The sequence below is a fragment of the Rhipicephalus sanguineus genome, chromosome 4 (genome assembly GCF_013339695.2).
Source record: "Rhipicephalus sanguineus isolate Rsan-2018 chromosome 4, BIME_Rsan_1.4, whole genome shotgun sequence".
In the NCBI taxonomy this organism is placed as follows: Eukaryota; Metazoa; Arthropoda; class Arachnida; order Ixodida; family Ixodidae; genus Rhipicephalus; species Rhipicephalus sanguineus.
Window position 1 is genome coordinate 3005003 of NC_051179.1, and position 19580 is coordinate 3024582.

A 19580-nucleotide genomic window follows, 5' to 3' on the forward strand; every position below is an offset into this window, starting at 1 on the left:
AAAAAAACGCTGCATTAAATTAGGAGCCAGCTGCGCGATAAGTACAACGCTTAAAATTATTCCCTGTTTATTTTAACGAGTTATTTGGATGGTTTTTTGATGAGGCGCCTCTTTCTGCGGTGCGGTCATGCAAATCGTCGCTATCGTCGGGGAGAGTATTTCGGCCGCGCGTTAAAAAAGTGCGGCCGGTGCGGCCCTCTGGCGGGGGTCTGGCCGTTGCCAGGCGAGCAAGACCGGCGAGACGGAGACGCGTAGACGCGGTGGCTGCGGTGGCTCCGGCCATCGTATCGATAGTATGCGCTCCCCTTCTGCGGTAGTGTTATGTTATTTCGGCAGAGTAAAAAGCTGGGCTTGGTGTTCCCTGACTACTGTGCGATGGAGTTAGGAGAGGCCAGGATAGACGCACATCATTATCTTTGTTTATTGCTAGCGTGCATGCTTGTTCTTGACATCCGACCGTCAGTTCGTACGTGTTGCATATCGTGCTTTAATTGTGGTGTTAATTCTAATGCGGCCGGACTGCTCGCACTGAGCTTACAAGAGTGTCCCCTACCTCTAGGCCGCACACCTTGATTTAACAGCACTAACATTGTTTCATTTCGTTGTTGCTGCAAGTATAAATTCTGAGTGAACAATTAGCAGTACAAAAGCGTGCACTGTCGGCGCAGAGCATTACGACGTTCGGCGACGAGTATGGCGAGTACGAACAAGGTTCTGTCTTCGGGAGAAGAAGCGGCGCGGCGGGAAATATGATGGGAATTCGCTAGAGCATATGGGCCCAACGATGACGGGCCGACCCCGAGTTTCGAGTGAGAGAGGCGTGTCGCCGCAACTGCACGACAAAACTCGTCGGGAAGAGAGACGTCGGCCGCCCAGCAACGAAGGGAATCCGATCCTGACTTGCGAGTGGCCAAAGCAGGAGCTCACGGACCGTTTAGCGGCGTCATATTACCATCGCTGTATCGAGAGCTAAAATAGTACTTAGTAAAAAACGCACCCCAAAGCCAAGGAAAAGGCACCAGCTCCGCAGTTTCATCAGTCTTCGCGACGCCAAGTCAGTGAAGCTGTGCTAAATTTTACCCTTGAATGTTGCATTTGTGCGCTGTGACGTGCAGCTCATGCAGTCACTGCTTCATCGCAATGCCCATTGAATACGTTGTAATACCAAAGGAAGCATGGCACTGCCGCAGAACCCAACGACGGTCGGAGTGCCGCCGCGGCCGCGTCTTCGTCGTCTAGGCAACCGCGACCGCCGCGCGCGGAGCAGCTCTGTGTACCACGTGACTTTTTTAACGCGCGGCCGAAATACTCTCCCCTATCGTCGCCGCCGGCTGTTCAGCAGCAGCAGGGGTTCATTGGGGGCGTGATGTGGCCGCTGCTCGTGCGTCGTGTCAAGTTGTCCTCCCGGCTCATAATTGCTAGGAGAATGGGGTCTTTCCTGATCGACGAGTCCGAGTACTCCTTCCTCAAGGACCTCGGCCTGTCCAAAAAGAATTTGGGAGTGTACGACGGACAGTGGAAAGGCAGCGGACAGGTGAGTCGACCTCGGATGAGGTCGCCGGGCTGCTGATAAGCGCACGTGCATCTCTCCGACCACACTCGAGGCCAAATGGCCTCTCGTCGTCCTAGCTCGGTCACAAGTGCGAGCTCGGCCTTTTCTAAAGCTCGTGCTCCGTTCGAAGCGAACCGTGTGATGCGTACTTTTTCTGAAAATACAGCACTTTTATCGTAACACGCTGGATCGCAATAACTGAGCGACAGACAGCCATACTTGTGCACTTACGAAAAAGACAGGTACTAGGTTTATCGATTTCAGGGAACGCAACTAAATGTGATCGACTGAGCCGGCGGGTCTGCCGAGTGCCGGCGCGAGCGCTTTTCAGTTGAAATTGCGCATGCGCGGTTGTGATGGTTCTGACCATCACAACCTATGGTTCTGACCACGACCTACTGTACTCCTGACCTGCCCAGATATCTGGGGTCCTATGGGAACGCGCGTCCCCGCTCTCGTTCAACCGCTTGCCGTAGGTGGCGCTTCCTATAACCTGTTCGTCTGCTACTCTGCGATCGTTTGGACGGCGCTGGAGTAAGAACGCCTGTATTATGTGACGAACTGCCTGCATTATGTGACTGTTTCTACAAACTTAGACCGAGGGTCAAGTAAGCTATTCTGTGCGGTTAAGTATTTACTGCGCACTGGTTGACTAACGTGAGAAGCCGTAGACTTGCATAGTGTAGGACGGCTGTGTCCTTTTAAATGCAAAAAAAGTTCTAATCCACTTTCCGTATTTTTATTTCCAAAGTATTTTGCATTTACGAATAATAATTACATGATATGAGCGCTCTGTGCTGGCGAAACATCATCACGAGCGTTAAAGCTGACGTCAGCGAACAGGTGCTGACTAGCGCCACAACGCTCGTAGGTTACATCCCTAGCGGCAGGAGGTATGAACTAGAACGTGGGCGCTGGAGAGGGGACATCTGGGCAGGTCAGGAGTATAGTAGGTCGTGGTTCTGACCACGACCTACTAGTAACGTTGCGACCTACTGTACTTCGTTCAACCGCCCGCCGTAGGTGGCGCTACCTATAGACGGTTTCAAGCATGGTTTCAAGATTGCGATGGCAGGAGCACGTGGCGTACCCCAAGAAACTTCCGGTCACCTCATTTGTTATTCTGCAACACCGAAGCGTTAAGCGTTGTTTTAAGTTTTGTCAGAGTAAGGGAAAACTCTTTTTCCACTTTCACATAAAAGAAAAACTATTTCAGTGTTGTGTGTAGCTTAGAAGAATATTTAATTCAAATATTTTGCTAGACACGGGGAGAAAAGTGTTAAAACTCTACGGGCTACTCGCCAAGGCTTTTGTTCCCCGCCTGTTCTGCTAGCCAACGCCAGTGCACGAAACCGGAAGTGGTTTAGGGCCTCTGTTAGTAAACAGCGAAACCGTGAATAACCTGTTCGTCTGCTACTCTGCGACCGTTTGGACGGCGGTGGAGTAAGTACTCTGTGACGAACTGCCGGCATTATGTGACTGTTTCTGCAAACTTAGACGGAGGGTCAAGTAAGCTATACAGTGCGATTAAGTATTTGGCAGTAAGTATTTACTGCACACTGGTTGACTAACGTGAGAAGTCTTGCATAGTGTAGTCTTGTGAGAAGTCTTGAAGAAGTCTTGCATAGCGTAGTCTTGCATAGTGTAGAACGGCTGTGTCCTTTTAAATGCAAACAAAAAAATTCAATTTCACTTTCCGTATTTTATTTCCGAAGCATTTTGCATTTATGCGTAATAATTACACGATATCAGTGCTCTGCGCTGGCGAAACATCACCACGAGCGTTACAGCTGACGTCAGTGAACAGCTGCTGACTAGCGCCACAACACTCATAGGTTACGTCCCTAGTGGCAGGAGGTATGAACTAGAACGTGGGAGAGGGGACGTCTGGGCAGGTCAGGAGTACAGTAGGTCGTGGTTAGAACTGTCAGAACCACGACCTACAGTACTCCTGATGTCCCCTCGCCAGCGCCCATGTTTAATGACAAGAAGGAGGAGAGGTCGGCCTGGAAAGCGGGTTTCTAGCCTGCTACTCCTCATGTGGGTGAGGGGAAAGAAAGAGGAAGGTGTGATGATAGGTGGCTATGGTCGCGTGTTTCCTGTCTCTGTGCAGGACAGTGTGTGCAGTGACTCATTGTGCACAAAGTGCATATAATGCCTCACAGATGTGTAGCGGGTACCACGATTCTCCGAATGATGAAAAATGGCATAGCGGGTGCTTCGCTCCTTCAGAAAAATTACGATGATTTATGGCGTAGTGGGTACCTTGCATGTGTACTTGTAGTAGTTGCCCCAAGAGAGTCTACAACGGGCTCTAGAAAGGCCGTTCTTCCAGCTTTCGCTGTGACTGTGCTGCGTGTTCCGTGCAGGCCTGGAATAGCGGTCTTGCACATCAGCGATACACTGAATGATGTGCTGCTTCTGAGATTGCGCTCACTCCCTTGACACAAAGCATTGAGCCCGCTAAAAAAATTGTAATTGACTTTTGACTTTGGAGGGTATACTGGGGTTTGTGCTAGTTGGTAGGAATTCGTGGTACAGTTACGCCGCTCCTCTAAAGAACGTTGCAAGAATGTGTTTTACTGTTGTTCCACTTTCTTAAGAGGATGGCAAGTAACTACATCACATATCCAATGTTTTTTATGATTACCTTAACTTTTTTTGATTATGATTACCTTAACTTTAATTTTTGCATACAAAAAAAAATAACGTTACAAACCGTTATGGAACATTTATATTGTTCCAGAACAGAAACGGAACAGAACTTTTTGAGCTGGAACGAAACTAAAACCGAAACAAAAAAACATTTCGTTCCGACACCCTGGAAACAACGTATCATGTGCTGCGATGCCAGGTGCGTCTGTCCAAGTGGTCTGCCCCCAACGTATCTCGTTTTGTTGTCTAGTGAAGTCAAGAGGAGCATGACTGTGCGTCTACTTAGCTTTGCCGTCGTTTTGCAGTTGATTTGAAAGAGTTTTGACAAGTAGTGCTTATCACAAAACGTGAACTCTATGCAATTTCCTGCAATGGCAAGGGGCGCTACATCTATGCGCAGCGGTGAGTGCGCGACACTTTGCTAAAACTGTCAAGTACAACTTGTAAAGCTGCAACGTCGCAGCAAACCAAGAAACCTATCGGTCTTCAGCCTCTTTGAACAACAATGGCCTTGCTTGAATGCTTTGTAATGCACCCCACTGCCCACGCCTCGCAAAGAACGAAGCTGAAACTGTAGAAAAAGATCCGTAGACAGTTCGCCAGCTAACGGAATCCAATCTGAAGCCTGTACTTCTTATCATTCCCATGGTGGTTGAGCGATCGCAGCGCCAGTTTCCTCTCTTGGTTATTGTATGAAACTCTATGCGGCAAACCAATGGGAGAGCGGTGGTCACTATTGCGATGACGCCACCAGCAGGGCGCCGCGATCGAACGGTTCGCGAAATTTAAATCTGCAGTGCAAAACTTTCTGCAGTTTTTGAGTAAAATGGTCACATAACAAGACTGAGACTAAAGATATTGGCTAGATTTAAACACTTCAACACAACTGGATACATTGTTGCAATAAATAAAGCTGCTTCTGCATCGCCTGAGCTTGCACAATTAATATCGCAGAACAGCGACCCAGATCGTCTGCATGCTTACTGTTTGGATTGCAGAAGGCATGAAAAAGCACATCGCTTTTCATTCCATGCATATGTACGCCTGCCTGGTCATCACACTAACTTGAAGTTACGCGACGAAATAAACGAGGAGGTCCGGAAGGATAACGTTAACATCATCAGGTATGAGTTCCATGACCACCCCTCACTTATGAGCCGAGAGAGTAGTCGCAAGGTTTTCGATAGAAAAATTATAACGCTCAGTGACGAATGCTGCTCCATTTCTTTAGACATTTTACTCCTCAAATAGGTGCCAAAGTGCAGGAATGCCGCTAAATGCACCGCGATGTATTCGGGGTGTTGGATTCATTCTATGAAAAAAAAAAAGCCCTTAATTCCAATCAGTCTGCAAAAACTAGAATGCATCAGGCTTCCTCAAACACTGAGTCTGCCATGCATTTCGCTAACGTGTCATGAGAAACGGAAGGGAACAATCAATGAGTTTCTCAGGTACACGCACAACCAGCGCAGCAACTACAACTACCAATCTCTGAGGCTTTGTATCTCAGCTTACCATAAATTACTTCAGGGGGCGGTGACACCGTAGTACGGTGTGCTCTGGCACAACTCTGGCACCACTGGCCGTCATCGCAAAAAGAGCCACGTTGTTGGTGCCAGATGACACTCTATCCTGTTCCAGTGCGGTGGTGTGCGCATATGCGCATGTGTGTTGCAAGTGGCCACCACAAGGATGGCTAGCTACTGCCTCCATTCATAGCATCCATTCATTAGAAATGATGAAAGAGGGAAAGGGAAGGGCAGGAGGTTTTTGGCATAGCGCTTCCTAAGATTAACTAGAGGAGACTCTGGTGCTGCGATTGTTCAGCCACCATGGGAATGATGGGTAGTACACGGATTTGCCTAATCTTCATGCTTACGGCTTCGAATGCACTTGTGGCTTTGTTTATTGCTGTGTTTTGGCATTCGTTTCGGATTAAAGAATAGACCATTGTGAACTTCGTGACCAGACTTGAATTGGTGAGCCTAAAAAAGTTGAAGTGGTGAAGTGGAGCTGCTGACTTTTGCTGAACTTCGTCTTGCGACAAAGCGGATGCAGGCGACGCGGAGCCAAACGGAGCCGAAAGAACGAAGTTTAGACAGATCCATGTACCATGCTGGCTGAAGCGCCATGTGTTGCAGCTCCCACGGACAGTAGCGCCAGAGTTCCCTCTGGTAAGTATTGTAGGAAACTCTATGGGAGCGCATGTCCCCACTCTCGTTTATCCGCTCGCCGTAGGTGGCGCCTCCCATAACCTGTTCATCTGCTACCCTGCAGCCTTTTCGACGGCATTGTAGTCAGAACGCCTGCATTCTGTGATGAACTGCCGGCATATATGCGACTGCCTTTGTAAACTTAAACAGAGGGTCAAGTAAGATATTCGTTGCGGTTAAACACTTACTGTATGGCAGTTGAAAACGTCTGTAGCCATAGACTAGCATGGTGTGGGATGCCGTGTCCCTATAGGCGTACATTCAAATGCAAAGAATTTCTATATCACTTCTCATATCTTTATTGTTGAGGTATTTTGCATTTACGCTTAATAATTACACGATATAATCGCTCTGCACTGGCTGAAACATCCCCACTAGCGCTGAGGCTGATGTGAGCGAACAGGTGCTGACTAGCACCACGCCACTTGTAGGTTATGTCCCTAGCGGCAGGAGGTATATGAACCAGAACGTGTCCGCTGGAGATCTGTGCAGGTCAGGGGTACAGGAGGTCGTGGTTCTGACTTGGCGGACGATTTGACCCGATGCAATCATCGACCCACCGGGACGGCGATCAGACGAAGATGCCATCAGCTGTGCTTAATGATGATGCTGTGGCCGTACCCTTTGCAAGGGGCTGATTTCACATGACTCCAGGCCAAATATGGTGAACGAAAAAGGAATGCAGTAGAGGGGAGATAAAGAAGCCGAGAGACAAAACTTTATTTCTTCCCTTGCTGGGGTCAACCGGAGCCCCCTTCCCGATTGTACGATCGCAGCCATAAATCTCCCAATAACTGCGTTAACCCAATTTCGAGGGGAAAAAGAGCTCCAGTACCAGGAAATTGCAATACCAATGCCGCGGCACCCCGTCATGCCTGCGTTAACTGCGCAGCACACTTCTGGCGCTGCTGCGGTTGTTCTAAAGTGTGGCCAAGCTCTGTGAGTGCTCACCGGTGTTGTACGGAGTCAGGTTGACTGACGGATGGAGCGCATTTTTGAAGCAGTTTCAATTAGCTAAGCACTAAGCGATGTCTGCCAAGGCACGTAAAAGAGAAAGCGTGCACTGGCCAGCGTGCTGGTGGACAATATGAATCTGTAAGTACTGTGGTAGTGAGTTCAGTATGAGGCAAGCTGCCCACTCAGGTCCATAGAGTTCGAAATAGCATGGGCTTTGCTAAGCTGCATGCCGCCTCATATGAACTTGGGAAGAAACAGAAGCTGGCAGCCATTGAGAGACAGGATGTACTAAGACCGTTCACTTCAGTGTTTTCAAAGTGAAATATAAATTTATACCTGATGTTCATTCAACTCGAAACTACCAATACAAGCTTTATAGAAGGTGCGTACGCGGTCATAAAATCAGCCATTGGCCGTGTCCCTTTCAGATTGCTGAGAGGAAGGCGAGCCATTTTTGGCCGTCCGTGAAATGGAAGGGCAAATTCCATGCACCGTGCAGTACTGTGTTTGTCTCAAATGTTCACGAGAGCCTGGACTACTGATCTGCAGTGAATTTTGAGTATGTTCAAAATTGTTGCAGGGATCCTTTGAAGTGACCATTTGAGATAAGGACAGTTTTGTTGACAGATCACAGGCATCGCCTGAAACAATTTTCACAGGCGTCGCCTGAACAGAAGAAATGACAGACCACTGTCTGTCGTTTCTTCTGTTCGTCCTCGTTCTTTCGCGTGTTTTATTTATTCAAGATGGAATTTATGGGGCTTTTTTTTTTTTGTACAGGAAGGTCTATTTAATTGAAGTAGCCAGGGCACTAGGCCGACTTAAAACAAGTTTTTTTTTTTTTTCGAGCTTGGTGGCTCTCAAGCCACTGCCCATTATAAAGAGACTCTCACAGTATCCATCTTTGCCAGTGTTCAATAAGTAGAGGGCCATATTCTGAGATGATCTCGAGAGGTGACAGTGTCACCTTGGTCAAATGTATAGTCTGACTTCAGTAACTGAATCAAGTGCTTGCCCGTGACGTCACTGTTGCACTAGTCATTGGTGATTTCGAACATCCCACAACTCAAGGGCGAGCGCACTTTACAAGTGCAGAGCGACCTGACTGATATGGCATTTTTGAGTGTACTGGTTTCTACACAGTGGCTAGGCTTGGCTCTGGTTAATTGAAATATAAGTGTTGAAAGTGCAGTAAACATTTCTTGCGTAATTGTTTAAGGTATGTTGCCACCTTTTTTAGAAATCTTTTTAAATTAAATTATGATGCTAAGCAAATTCTTTTGTCTACCTTCAAAAGGGCAGCTTTAGAACACGTTTCATATATATTATATACAATAAATTTCAACTTTTTAAGATTTTATTACCCAAAATATGCCCATCACGCCAGCACTACGGGTCTTGCCACACGAAAAGGAAACAGACTGGAAGCATTGTAGCTGTATATATAGGCTGTGCAATGAACTAGGATCTTTGCACTGTCATCAGTATCTTGCAGTCTAAAAACTAGAAATTATGGCTTTTCAGGTAATTGCATTTGAACTGAAATCCAACAACATCAAAACTTATTCGTTTCCAATTATGCTTGTTCATTGCTCACCTTAATGCCCCATAAAGGAGCATGACAAGTTTAATTAAAAAATATTGGTTTGTTCCAAAGTTACTAGTATTTGCACTAGTATTGCAGAAACGTCTGAAAGTCAAGTTTTGAGATGGGAAAAACGAGAACTAAATTTTCCAAAGATCTTTTGTTTTTGTTTTTTCGTAGTTGTAGGGCGGCACTGAAAAAGGCCATTTAATGAAACAAGATAGAGGTGAAATTTTTTCTGCACCAAAATTACAAAAAATGCTTTTACATTCTTAAAATTCAAGAAATTATAGCTTGCCCTTTTAAAGGAAGTCATTTTAAAGGGTGGGGACATACCTGAAAGTGCAGATAATTTTTAAAGCATGCACACTTGTGTAACATGCATTTTTGTTGGGAGCTTAACACAGCGTACTCTGAGGTTCAGCTGCAGTGACGCCGTCATCACATTTCAATGTCTTGCCAGTGCACTGGAAACAGAACAAAGCAATGCTTGCTGAAAGCATCGGCGTAAGAAATGCAGCGCACATCCAGCTAGGAACAGTACTAGAAGCTACTGTCACTGAAATGCTAAGATCCCTCTATTTTTCAAAGGAAGCGCAAACCATTCTACAAAAAGGAAAGGGAGAATGCCCTCTGCGTCTCTTCTGTGCCCTTTTGTGCTCCCCTGTTGGACCAGGCCCGACACGTGACCAGTTATCCCCGATGACCCCTCCGCCTCTTGCGCTGTCGCCAGAAAACGACGCCATTACTGGGCGTAGAAACACCGCCGCACGTGCGTGCTGTACATGAGCACAGGCTTCTTATAGGTTTTTAGTTTTCAAGATGCCGTCGGCTGCAGCTAGATGCCAACTTGTTGCGCTGTTGGCTGCTCGAATAGCACTGCCAAGGGTGACACACTTTTTCTGTTCCTTGTGGAAAGGAAAACCTCAAATGGTGAGCGATATGGGGGTTAGAATTTCATAGTTCATTGAAGACCGCCACTCTGTCCTTGTTGTTTTTATGACCAAGCAAGGATAGTAGTTATGCTGACGGTTTCATGCTTGCAGGAATGTGCCATAGTAAGCGCAAGCATGATGGGGTAGCTTCTCTACACACCACTGACGAAATGCTCCATCTGGAAGTTCTACAGCAGGAGTGACCTTGCTGGGCCATGGCGGCTGCATTTTCGATCGAGGCGAAAATGTTTGAGGCCCGTGTACTTAGATTTAGGTGCACGTTAAAGAACCCCAGGTGGTCGAAATTTCCGGAGCCCTCCACTACGGTGTCTCCCATAATCATATTGTGGTTTTGGTACGTTAAACCCCAGATATTATTATTATTATTATTATTATTATTATTATTATTACCTTGCTGGGTATGTTGTTCGGTGCATTAAAAATAGTTTGGCCTGCCAAGACTGTCGAACTGCAATCTCTGACAAGGCTAATGCTTGCAAGCTTCAACTCAAAAGTTACACGACAGACAAAATGACACTTGCCATTCCCTCAGCAGCAGTTTTGCAGGTTGTTGAGCTTTCGGATGCATACTTTAGGAATTAGACCTCCTATACAACAAAGATAGCATTCCAGGAGAAAGTACTGGCTAATTGTTTTCCACCATGCCATGAATTACTCAGAAGGATTGTGCAGTTGCTTGCGCGAACGAGGAGGCACATCCTAGTAAAAAAATCCACTGCTGAAGCAGAGAGCAAACGACTGGCTTCAAGACAGTCTGGTAGCAGGAGTTACAAACGTGCAATACTTTTGTTTCGTTTTAGCCTATCTTATATATGTAGTAAAAGATGTGCAATGACTGGTTTATTTTAATGTGTATTTTTTATGTGTGAGCAATACGGAAAAAGCATTTTTTTTTTCTTATTATGTATGTAGTTGTGACTATGAAAGAGTGCCTTTACTTTCATATAAACGCTTACAAATGTGCGATAATGTAATGTGCAATGATTGTTTTGTTTCAATGTTTTATCATATGTGGAAATTTGTCAACGAGAAAGAGCGCTTTTGATTCTCTACAATACAGTCGACGTCCGATTTCCCGGACCCTCAAGGGACCGCGAAAACGTCCGGAAAATCGGGCAGTCCGGAAAAATGAATGCACGTGAAAACGCACCTTTTTGGTTGGTATTTTTCACTGACAGAGAGGGTCACGGCCGGAGTACGATTCCCACTGTAATTCAGCCAATGCATCGTTTAGGTGGCTCTGAAAAGAGCCGTTTATAAAAAAAAGAAAAAATACGACGTGGCCAGCGCTACCTCATAGGTCAGCACTTGGGCGCAAAGATGTCGCTTATTTTCTTTTGCATGGCGTTCCGCTTGCCTGCGATCATGTCTGCCTCAATTTCAGTCAACGTCATGTTGCCGCTGTACACTGATGACAGTGTCATCAGTGCTTGCGTCAACTCCGAGCTCGTTGGCTGTGTAGGAGCTGGCTCTTCGTTCTCGCTGTCGGAGTCGTCGGAATCCTCCGTAACTTGACGAATGATTTCGTCATCGGTCAGCTCCGCACATAACTCGAGGTCTTTGTCAGCGTCGGCGAAGCCCTCAAAGGTTATCCCGGCTGGAATCGACACGCCGGCAGCGCGCAGATCGTCGAAGGCATCGTCCACGGATGGCAGTTCGTCACACACGCTGTCCACTTGGGGTGAGACGGCCGCCTCGGCGTCGAGTGTGAAGCCCGCGTGGCGAAAACAGTTCCGCAGAGTCTCTTGCGTAACCGCCTTCCACGATTCCGCTAGCATGCCGACGGCAGACCTGAGGTCAACAGCGTAGCTTTTCCTGCTGTCGGAGCAGAGCACCATGCGGCTGAGCACGCGTGATTTGTAATGATGCTTCAAGTTACCAATCACGCCTTGGTCCATCGGCTGCAGGATTGCTGTGGTGTTCGGCGGCAGAAATTCAATCTGTACAGCCTTTAGGTCCTTGATGTGGCCATGCGCAGCGCAGTCATCCACAAACAACAGAACTCTTCGATTTTGCTGCTGGAACCTTCTGTCCAGCTTGTGCACGTACGCTTCGAATAGCTGCTGCGTCACCCACGCCTTCTTGTTAGCTTCATAGAGAACAGGCAGAGTTACTGCCCCCTTGAAACATCTTGGATGCTTCAACTTGCCTATTACTAGTAACGGAAGCTTCTCGCTGCCTGACATGTTGCTGCCAACGAGGACAGTGAGCCGCTCTTTGCTGCGCTTGCCGCCGTGGCAGGGGTCACCAGCAAATGCAAACGTTTTCTCTGGCAGCAGCTTGTAAAACAGTCCAGTTTCGTCGCAGTTGAAAATATCATTAGGTGGAAACTGCTGAAGCAAGGACTGCAGCTTTCCATCCCGATATTCGGCGACAACGGAATCGTCGACGGCGCCGCTTTCTCCGCACATCTTCTTGAAGTTCAAGTCATTGCGGCTCTTGAAATTGTGAAGCCATCCATCGCTGAACTTGAAGTTCTTCACGTCCATCTGAAGCGCGAAAACCTCCGCCTTCTGCTTCAGGATGTCGCCTGACACCGGGATTTTCTTAGCGATCATGGTACTGAGTCACACGAGGAGCGCTTCCTCGAGCTGCGGGTAAACACCCCGACTCGCATTCTTCTTTCCAGCCCCGGTTGATTTGGCAGCCACTTCCAAGATCTTCGCCTTGTTTTTGATGGAGTCCGAAACAGTTTGCTTCGAAATTCCGAACTCCCTCCCCACCTCTGTCTGCGACCGACCGCCTTGGACTTGTTTAATGATGGCGGCTTTCTTCTCCATCGTGAGCCTACGAGGGGGCTTTGTGCGCTTCGAAGGCACGGATGAAGACAAAGGAGCAGTCGGTGCCATCGCTGTAAACGGCGAATCCGCTCGACGAAAAGCGCAGCACGAAACACGTGCGGTTTCGAGGTTACGGCAGCCGCGGCGCGGTGTGGCGGTGCTGCTAGCCACACCTGCGATGCGAGTATGGTGGGTTCGAGGATATGAAAACAACCAAAATGGCGGCGTCGGTGGTGGCTTTGGGTCGGCGGTTAACAGTAAAAAGTCCGGGAAATCGGATGGCGAAGGCTATAAGCGTCCGGAATTTCGGACTATTTATTACATTGGCTCTATGGGGAACTTGACGGTGCCACAGATGAGTCCGGGAAATCAGGCATGTCCGGAATTTCGGGCGTCCGGGAAATCGGACGTCGACTGTAATTGTGTTTTCTTTGTTTCAAATAGCTATAAATGTGTGATCGATGGAAATTAAGAGCAGTTATTTGCATCTGGAGGCTCCATTACTGAGGGAGGGACCTGCCTGCTGTTCTCACCCAGTTAGTGACGAATGCGGGAAGGTGTGTTTGCGAGCTTACCGTTAGCCAACTAAAAGAAAAATGTCCATGCTCTCGTGTGAACAAAAGAGCGTATTTTAGTAATAGGAATACCAGCATGGCATCGCATAAACTAAGCACACTGGAAGAGTCTCCATTTAAAGAACGAGGTGCATGAGGCGTGTGCGATGGAACCAAGAAGATATTTACCTGAGGGAGCAACAGAAGCGCGTGAATGCAGTTCGAAATTCAAAAGAATGCACGCTGGGGGTATTTAGCGAATAAATGCCTCCGCCTTGTTGTGTGTTCATAATTTGTTGTAGTGTCCGATTTTCCGAAATGAGTCTTGTAAACAAACACTATCCGGAAAAAAAATGGCAGCTGTAATAGGATTGCGTTTAACATGTTCTGCCTCTTGTTTGCCTGGTGCGAGCAACGCATCCCACACTTAAGAACTCAAGTACAATGCGCAAATGCTAGGTTTTTCACGTTGTCAAAACAGGTCCCAGGTCCAGAAAGCTGTTCGCACGTAATGTGCCGCAATGGGATTTTTTGTGCTGGCACCAGTATGCGATTTGTTGCTTATAAAACACGAGATGATAGCTAAGGTACCGACCAACCACAAACTATTTTTACTACACATCTTACGTACGAACAGCTTTGTGAATCTGCGCACAGAATTGTAGAGTTTCCAAGCAAGTACAAGCAAGTGCGTTGACACGCCGCATGCGGGCTAGTCGCGCCTCGCGACTCGTGCCCAATAATGGTGGCCGAGAGTGACGGGCGAGGAGGAAACGGCGCTGAGAGGAGGAGTTTGCGCTACCTTTGAAAATAGAGGGACTTTATGAAATGCTAGACTTCACCACCATCTGGTGGTCAAAAGGTGTGTGCATTTATTCCTGGCATGTCTAGAGCGCCATAGGGTACCGTGACAGAAATACTGTAGTTAAGAAAGGGAAAAACAGACACCCACTCGTTTGGAGCACGAAGCCACAAGGATGTGCAAAGAAGTTTCTCAGAAAGAAAAGTCACAGTTTCGCCAAAGCAAAGAATGCGATAGCAACAAATTAGAATGTCACACGATTGATGGGAAGCAACACGACACTTGCAGCGCGCCGCTCAAGCGCAAAGGACGCACGAAAAGAACGCACACCGGACGAGCGCGAACAACTGTTACAGCTCGACACTTGCACCACGCTGCTCAAACACAGAGAAGGATGCTCGGAAAGAATACACAGGTATACGCACGGGAACTAACAACTGTCACAGTTGTTACTTCTTTGTGTTTGATCAGCGCGCTACAAGTATCACTGTGCCAGTGCCTCCTTGTTTAACACTTGGGGCACGTGGAGTGACCCCTCTACGCATCCTGCGGCGTGGTGACGTGCGAAGCGTTGCTTGCCCGGCGTTCCACATTGCGAATGGGCACAGAAATGGGCCACTTTTTAGTGCGAGTCTCAAGAGCAATTGAAAGAACATGTAGGAACGTTGCTTTAAAGCGCACCCTTCGTACCATCTCGTGGGTGGTACTGAACACGCCGAAGCGGTAAATGATGCGTACAAATTGCTCGCCGTTAGTATGCCAAAGAACGAGTGGCACATGGCAGAGCTGTCGTAACACAGCACGCCGCGGAGCGAGGGGTCACAGGTTCGAATCCCGGTGGTGCACTTCAGAAATTTTTTCTGGTGATTTATTTTTATTTGTGGCTTTTATTTACATTTACATACGTATGCATATGCAGGACGTGACGGTGATGGCAAAAATTTGCCGAGAGTGTCCATATAATTGCTATCGCAAAAATGCTTTTTAGCTGCCAAAAAATCTTCGTAGTCTGGGGCGGGACCAATGTTTTTCAGGTGCGGTCACTGTACCAATTGAGCTAACCAAGAAGCAAGCATTTGGCAGCGTGAGGGCAAATTCATCAACAACTTGAAGCACATGGACACAGATTTTCGGCAGATGTTTTACATCCCCTCAGTTCTGCGCTTCGGTCATCCGAGGGCAGGGTCGCTTTAAACTTAATTATTATTATCATTAACCCTAAAAAATAGTGCATTACCAACTCGCCCAACAGTCTGTTCTTCTAAACTTAAGTTGTATCCGACTGTAGATGGCGCCACCAATATTCTGCTTTTGCCCGCTAGCCAATTGGTGTGCAGCATCAAAGGCCTCTCCCAATGACCTACCCTATCCTGTGCGAGCAGATTCCATTTTGTCCCTGCAAACTTCTTAATTTCATCATTTTATCTCTGCCTTCCTTGACTGCGTTTCCCATCCCTTGGTAACCATTCAGTTGCCCTTAAAGGGACACTAAAGGCACGTAACAATTTGTCAGAGTGAAAGGTCAGTGTGTGAGAACGTCTAAAACGTCAATATTATCAGTAGCAGTGCTCTAGTAATCGAGAAATTAAAGTAAATGTTGGACACTGCGCCACCAGTGGGGCATTTTGGAAATGATCTCGATGACGTCAAGAGTCCCAAATACAATTAACCGCTAGTAATCAAACTAGTTGCGATAAAAAAAGAACTTTCCATGCATCGCAAGATGTAATAGAACGCTGCTTGTTCATTTCTGTTTGATTCATGGAATAAAGAACCCCTTGACGTTACCATGGGGAATGGCGCGAGGGGTTAAAAAATTGTTTTCACTCACGCGGTCGCGTCTCAGTGGTATCGCGTACTGCTGCATGTGCTTGGCTCTCACTGTTTTCGCACTGTTCATACTCTACTGCTGCTGCTGGCCAAGCTCAGCTCAGTTACAGTGAACTATACAGTTTCAGAGTGGCCCATGGCGACGTCTTGGTAAGGTTGATGGCCACTTTTGTGCAAGAAACGGTAGTGTCGGCGGCCAGGCAGAAAAGGCGGGCAACGTTGGGCACGGCAACTGCTATGTCAGAAGGCCCGTTCAGGCGGGTGATTTGATGTGCGCTAACGCCGTGTGGACCACTAAAACGTGATATTCTTTCAAAATGAGCATTTCCTTTTCACGAAAAAAGCACTGCGAGGTTTCTGGAATGCTATTTCAACAATCAACATCAACTTAATATTTGCCTTTAGCTTCCCTTTAACTGTCCACTGGTTGCCTGTCCTACGCATTAAGTGGCCAGCCCATTTTTTTTCTCTTGATGTCTCGGATATTTGCCACCACTCTTTGTTCCATGACCCATTCTGCCGTCTTGCGATGTCTTAACATTACTCCTGTCATTTTACGTTCCATTTCATGCTGCGTCATCCTCAACTTTTTCTCTAGTTGCACTGTTATCCTCCATGTTCAAAATCCCTTATGTTAGAACTGGAAGTATGCAGCGCTTGTATGCTTTTCACTTTAAAGACAGTGGCAGATTTCCTGACATTATCTGGAAGTGCCTGCCCATTCTCATCCTTCGGTGAATTTCTTATTCGTGATTAGGCTCTGCTGTCAGCAGCTGTCCCAAGTACACGTATTCTTGTATACACGCCAGTGTACGCTTTCCAATCGTGAATTCTTTCTCTATCGCCAGACTCTTCAGCATTGTCTTTGTCGTCATCATATTCATTTTTAGCTCTACTTTGGTAGTTTCCAGGTTTAATTTCTCGGTCTTTTTTTGAAGTTAGTTCCTGTCTTTGTTGAGCCATTCTCTGTTAACCTTGATTCCTGCTTCTTACAAGTCTAGCTCTTTAAATATATCCTCTAAGCATGCAGTGAACAGCATTGGCGATCAAAGTGAGGTATTGGGCTAGTTGGTTTTTCATGATTACAAAAACTGCGCTACACTTACTGCGAAATACGAAGTTAGGGGGGAGACACACTACAAGCGCTTGTAGTGTCCACTCCCCCCTAACTTCGTATCTCGCAGTAACTGTAGCACAGTTTTTGTAATCATGTAATCAACATTGGTGATATTGTATCTCCTCGTCTGACTCCTTTTTTTTTATCCTGATTTTATCACTTTTTTTTTTGCGGGGAAGCGAGGTAGCTGTGGAGTCTTTGTAGATGTTGGCTAAGGCATTGACACAGGATTTAGGCACTCCTTGTCGACTTAGTGCTTTCAAGACTGCAGATATCTCGACTGAGTTGAATGACTTATTGCAGTCTATGAAGGCTAAATAAAGGGGTTTGTTGTATTCAGCAGTTTTTTCCATTACGTGATTTATCACATGAATGTGGGTCCATTGTAGAGTAGCCTTTCCTGAAGCCGGCTTGTTTTTAGGCTGGTTGAAGTCAAGTGTTTCTCCTATCCTATTTTGAAATAACCTTTGTAAATATTTTGTATATGACCGAAAGTAAGCTGATGGGCCTATAGTTCTCTAACCCTTTCAGACGCCACCTATGAAGAACTGTCTGTAAATGTGTCAAATCGATACAATGTTATTTCGAGGCACTCAATATTACATTGCTATAAAAATAATGTCGTGATACATTAATTTATGTGTTTTACAGTATTCATTCCTAATTATTCTGTAAGTAAATCTCTGTTTGTTCAGAAGCCATTCATGACCTGTTTTTGCTTAAATAGAATGAAATCTCAGGTTAGAAATATAGTGCAAATCAATTTTCGGTTATGTCCATGCTGATTAAAGAAAAATTATGCGTGGGTCGCCAGAAGCGGGACGTCGAATGACTCGCGAATATGGTAGTGCCTTCAGCAAAGTGATCGTATGCAACAAAACACTGCAAAATGCAGTTAAATGAAGACAAATTTATTATGCAGGGGGTTCAGTTCATCCAAAGCTCAATGTATCTTGCTCTTTCTTAGCCCTTAGTCAATACAAATAGCAAAAACAAGTGGTGTACACAATTCTGTGCATAGCGCATCAAAGGGTTAAGTTTTCTTTCTCTCTTTCCTTGTGTATTAGTACAATGTTGGCATTCTTCCAGCTCACTGGAACTGTTGCCGTTTTGAGGCACCGAGTGTAAAGTGTTTCTTCCAAATAAATTCTCGTCCGTCTTCCATGAGACTGGCTGTTCATCGTCAGCTGCTTTTCTGCGTGGCATATTACGCATCTTGCTCATCACTAACACCTCTCGAGGGTGGATGTCTTATTTTCGAACTATATAGTTCAGCGCAGCATTTCTCTGCCGCCCAAACTATGTCATTGAAGTTTGGTTCAAGTGAAGTGATTTCCCTGCTTGGGCCCTTTAGAGCATGCATTTTATTCCTTGCTAGACAGAGTCTTTTTCGCTGTTTTGGTGCCTTTTTTGACTGCTGCTTGTATTGCTTTCACGCTCCTTTTGTCACCGAGTTTATTCTTGTTGGTCAGCTCAGCAAACTCTATTTTAGATCTTGAGTTAGTCTCCTTCGTGTGCAAGTCTTTTGTGGATTGGGAGAGTGGCGGTGGTAAAGCTTTTAGTATGGATGTTGAAGACCTTTGTTACTCTTGGCCGTATGACGAGTTGTTAAAATGTGTTAGTGACTGTATTGACAAACAATTGCAGGAAACGGTTTTCACTGATAAATGTGGTGTTTCTAAGGAGGCTTTTCTAGAAATTCTTTACACATGTATTTAAAGTCGACGCTGGTAGGTTGCAAGGAAGGAGTTTATGTGCAGAAATCGGGGATATCTATTGGTCCAAAGGTTGCTCCAGTTCTTAGTGATTTATACTTTCGCAAGATTGACAAACACTTACAAGGCGCCTTAGGTTTTTCATTATATGGACTATTACTTCATTTTTTTGTAGTGGTGAGGACTTTGAAACTGTGGTAACCTCAATGAGCGAAAAATTTGAATTAAATAGAGGAGGGCTGAACAAGAAAGAGTTGCCCCCAGAATAATGGAATGCAATTTCTAGACATTTCCTTAATGTTTCAGAACTACTTATGCTGGCAGTATTCTCCTAGCCGCTGTTATCATAAAATGCCGAGCAAGCGCCCTCCCCTGCGGCCACATTTTTTTTTCAAGACGAGCATCGCTTTTGTAATAAGAACCACAAGAATGAGTACACTGAATGCACATTTAATTTTGTTTATGAAATTCCGTCGGTCATGTGGCCGGTCGTACATTGGTCAAACCGGTCACTGCTTCAATGGTTTGACAGTGACGATGGGGAATATAAACAGTAAATAAAGCATTTCGTTAGAAACATGGACGCATTTTTTATTTTTAGCGGCTCTCCTGCCGCCATCTTAAATTTCGGTCCGAGACCGAGCAAGCGCTCCCCCCTCCCCCCCCCCCTCCAAATCTGGTTGGATTATCCTTCACCGTAGGGGGGTGCTTGCTTGGCATTTTGCGGTTAATTTTTACAGTGAAAGCTGTTATGTGATCACAACAAGGGCTGTTTTTGGCGCCGTAGTTGCCTGCCGCCGGTGTCTGTAACCACTATCGCGTGAAATCGGAAAAAAACTAAATGAGAAAAAATATCCGGGATAG

At 46.3% G+C, this 19580-nt stretch overlaps 1 protein-coding gene across 1 annotated transcript in view; it reads left to right on the top strand.

Moving 5' to 3' along the window:
* The first annotated feature begins 1299 nt into the window (after nt 1–1299).
* Nucleotides 1300–19580, top strand: part of LOC119389294 (alpha-aminoadipic semialdehyde dehydrogenase) — a 70869-nt gene continuing 52588 nt past the window's right edge. The window contains exon 1 of the mRNA XM_037656503.2: nt 1300–1534. Within this exon, the coding sequence (XP_037512431.1) occupies nt 1367–1534 (168 nt within the window). The 5' untranslated portion in view covers nt 1300–1366. The remainder of the gene's footprint in view (nt 1535–19580) is intronic.